The 3,903-nt window shown below is 46.7% G+C and overlaps 1 protein-coding gene across 1 annotated transcript in view; it reads right to left on the bottom strand.

Annotated features, from left to right (window-relative positions):
* Positions 1 to 833: 833 nt before the first annotated feature.
* Positions 834 to 3,903, bottom strand: part of LOC103735188 (protein FAM171A1) — an 8,434-nt gene continuing 5,364 nt past the window's right edge. The window contains exon 2 of the mRNA XM_008834345.3: positions 834 to 2,781. Within this exon, the coding sequence (XP_008832567.2) occupies positions 1,095 to 2,693 (1,599 nt within the window). The 5' untranslated portion in view covers positions 2,694 to 2,781 and the 3' untranslated portion in view covers positions 834 to 1,094. The remainder of the gene's footprint in view (positions 2,782 to 3,903) is intronic.

Below are 3,903 nucleotides of genomic sequence, written 5' to 3'. Positions count from 1 at the left end.
ACACATACTCTCATGTAGGTGAGCAAGATGGGCCCACAGGATTCCAGAGTTAATATGTAAGTATATATACAAGAGGATTCCAGAGTAACTGTATATACAAGCAGCCAGTAAAACCATAAAAAAGGATGCAGTAGGAAGGGCATCTAAAGTGTCCTCTAGTCTATCTTAGCTAAACAGAACCCACATTACACATGATAACTAGAGAGTATACTGCATTGGAATGAGGATGCTGAGTACACATGGCACTTGGCGGCATGCAGTTCAAAGAAAAGGGGTATCAGTCAGTAACTTTACATAAAATCCAGGCAATTCAATTAAGAGGGTTAAGAAAAAAGATAAGAGCAAGGGACTGTCTGTCGTCACTGTAAAAAAGGCACTTGGAGTTAATGGGACCAGAAGTGAAGGACTCTTAGCTGATAAAAAATTCAGTACAATTTCATTGAAAGGCTTGGATGTTAAGAGATGACGCTCAGGAGTTCCTGAAGGGAGACACTGAAATAAACCACAGAGAAACACAACAGATTAAAATGAAGGAATAAGATTTTTACAACTGAATTGTACTTAAAGAAACAACCCCCCCAAAGAGACACCTAACCAAAGTTTAAGCAAAGTAAAGACAGCAAAGCGGCGATGCATAGCTTTTCTTTGAGATAATGCCTACTTCAGGTTGCCAAGAGCCCACCTAACTCCCCAGTCGTAGCTTCACAGTAGCATTATCATGATACAATGGATTTGAGCAATGCAAAAAGAGTTTCATCTGTTCCCAGAATCTGAGGGAGAACTGAGGTGATCCTTGGAGCATAGCAGTATCACAAGTGGTTTTTCAGTGGTCCTGATGGTGCACAAGTCAAGTCCATGGAATGACGTTCAGATGTGTCTCCAGCCACCTCCCGGGAGGGGCAGGATCCATCAGTCATCCTTTATTCTTAGTAATAACCTTAATTCCTCTCTGCCATGGGCACAGCCCTGTCAGCACAGTAAGCATTTACTTCCGTGGCCATTGGCCTTCCGCTTCCTCCATGAACAGGCATGCGCTTCTGTAAGAAAGGATATTTGGCAACTTTATATTCCATAGTGAGGGGCTCACTGATGGCTCATTTGATGTTAAAGGCCATCAGGGGTCTCTCCTCCCGTTTCTGCCAGGGACTTTTCTTATCTTCTCCTTGGTCATCGTCATCTTCGTCTTCTTCGTCTTCATCATGGGCAGATCTCTGGTTGGGACTGGCTAATGATTCCAGGGGAACATCTGAAGTTCGTTTGGTTGTCTCCTCCTGCAGGCTGGGCAGCTGTCCCCCACTCCTCCGACCTGAACTTTCCAACAAGCATCGCAGAGCACTGTCCTCAGGAGTGCAAACTGTGGTCCCACACTCACTGTTGCTCTGGTCCATGTCATCTAGGTACACGAGTTGAGTGTAGGCAGTGCTGTCCGGGGCTCTGGGTTCTTTCTGCTGGTGCTCCTGGGCAGGTGGGTGGCTCTGCTGGACAGTCAAAGGGTCTCCCCTTCCCTTCCGGGCAGATTTTGGTTCATTCATATCTACGCCAGAGTCCAAACTGGCATCGTTACTTCCATTCCTCCCAGCTCTTTGGAGATCAATGTATGAATGTCTCACGTGAGCGTTGGATCTTCCATCCAGGGAAACGAACCACGCTCGGGGGTGTGGAAGTGGCTTCCCACCCCCAAGTTCCATCAGTGCCTTTTCAGTCAGGAGCTGTACCTCACTGTTCATCTGAGCCAAAGCCGCATCATTCAAGGATGCTGGGATGGAAAGAGACTCTGACATGGATGTGTTCTGAGAACCCCAGTCCCGAGTACCTGCTTCTTGCAGGTGCTGCTGAGAGATGGCCTGGGAAGACAAGGGCTGGCCCTGCATCTGAGAGGATGAGTGTGGAAAGATCCCTGTGTGGGGGTTGGACAGCTCAGCCTGGAGTCTTCCTATTTCCAGCTGCTGGTCAGCAGGGACAACCAGAGGCTGGCTGACGTAGGCATGGTCCCCTGGAAGTTTCATATAATGAGCAGGGATGACCAAGGCAGGCAGCACTTTTCTGTAAACGCTGTCATTGACCTGGTCCACGGAACTACAGCAGATCAACTGGCCTGGCCGTGGGAAAGATGTAGGTCTCTCCAGGTGATCAACGGATCGCGACATCATACATTCAGTGGGTCTGCGGTCCAGCAGTTGCTCTTTCTCAGGGGATGAAGGAGCTGGGTACATGTGTTCCTGAATGGTGAGTTTGCTCCCTGCCAATGCCAGGCCTTCTCTATCTTGCTTTTCAAATAAAGGCTGGGGGAGCACAGCATTGTAACCACCCCTGTGGCCATCATTGCCAGAGGGCTCGTAGCCTTCTCTTTCCATAGATTTTCTTGTCTTTAAAGGAAAAATCTCCACGGACTTATGGTAGTCTTTCCCCAGAGTCCCACTTGGCGTGAGGTTATCAAAGGATGTTTGGCTTTTATCCTCTTCCTTGTGGGACAGGAGCTCCTCCCTGGAGCTAAATTCTTGTGAGGTACTATAGGAGAGTTTCAGCATGGGTGTGTGCAGGTCCCCCTCTCCACTGGGGGACATCATCTCCAAGTGCATGCCGCCTATCAGTTCCTTCGTCCCTGGGGCCTCTGGGCGGTTATGGCTGGAGACAGAGAGAGGACCAGGATATTCTGATGCCCGATGAGAGAACAGCAAGTTGATGTGTGACATAGATGTTGACTGATCTCTCTTGGAGCTCTCCAAGGCTGCTGGAAGTTGCAATTTTCTGTGATGCTGACGGGGTTTCAAGCACTTCCTCCTGCAGAGGGAAATTAGAGACTGTGATGATGGCAAAGTTTCAAGTAAAATCTTAACTCTCAATTTTCACAAAGAGAAACAAACCAAATAATTTATAAGCACCGTGAAGCCTCCTTGCTCCACACCTGCATTCTTATTTTAGCCCAGAGTAGAAAATTCTTGGGACTGAAGGCTCAGGCTTTTATAAGAGCAGCCAAGTTACCCATTTAATGGGGGTCAACCAGGAGTCAACAATAAATATTCTTGCTAATGGATCAGAAATGGCATCAAAATATGAAACATTTTGCTTTGATCTTGAGAGTTTCCTCTCTTAGCCAATGTTGAGGAATAGTCTGAATGAATTGTTTGCCAACTGTCAAGATCTTTTTTTAATTTTTGGTCTTTTTGAGACAGGGTTTCCCTGTAGCCCCAGCTGGCCTGGAACTTACTCTGTAGACCAGGCTGACCTTGAACTCACAGAGATCTGTCTGCCTCTGCCTCCAGAGTGCTGGAACTAAAGACATGTGCCACCACACCCGGCTGGCTCTTTTCTTTTTTAAAATTTAATTTAATTTTATGCATATGAGTTTTTCCTGTATGTATGTAGGTACACCACATGGGTACAATGCCCTCAAAAGGCAGGAAAAGGCACTGGATTCCCTGGAACTGGAGTTAAGGACAGTTGTTAGTTGTCACATGGGTGCTAGGAATCAAACTTGGATCCTCTGCAAGAGCAGCGGGTGCTCTTAATTCCTGAGACATCTTTCCAGGCTCAAGCTCTTTTCTTTTTTTGGTTTGATTGTGAGCATGTTTGTGTAGGTGTGTGTGTGTGTGTGTGTGTGTGTGCGTGTATGTATGTTCGTACATGTGAAGGTCAGATTTGGGTACTGTTCCTCAGTCACCATCTACTTTGTTTTTTGAGACAGGGTCTCTCTCTGAACTTGGAGCTCACTAAGTAGGCTAGGGTGGCTGGCCAGCAAATTCTAGACATCTGTCTGTCTCTGCCCTGTCAGGGCTGGAATTACTACTACATGCTACCATGCCTGGCTTAAATTTTTTAAAAATATTTAATCTATTATTTTTATCTTATGTGTATGAGTGTATTGCCTGATGTATGTGAGTGCACCCATGTCGTGCAATGCCG

Source organism: Nannospalax galili, unplaced genomic scaffold (genome assembly GCF_000622305.1).
Source record: "Nannospalax galili isolate Female #2095 unplaced genomic scaffold, S.galili_v1.0 scaffold677, whole genome shotgun sequence".
In the NCBI taxonomy this organism is placed as follows: Eukaryota; Metazoa; Chordata; class Mammalia; order Rodentia; family Spalacidae; genus Nannospalax; species Nannospalax galili.
The sequence above is the reverse complement of the archived record's forward strand: the minus strand, read 5'-3'. Positions and strand labels throughout refer to the sequence as shown.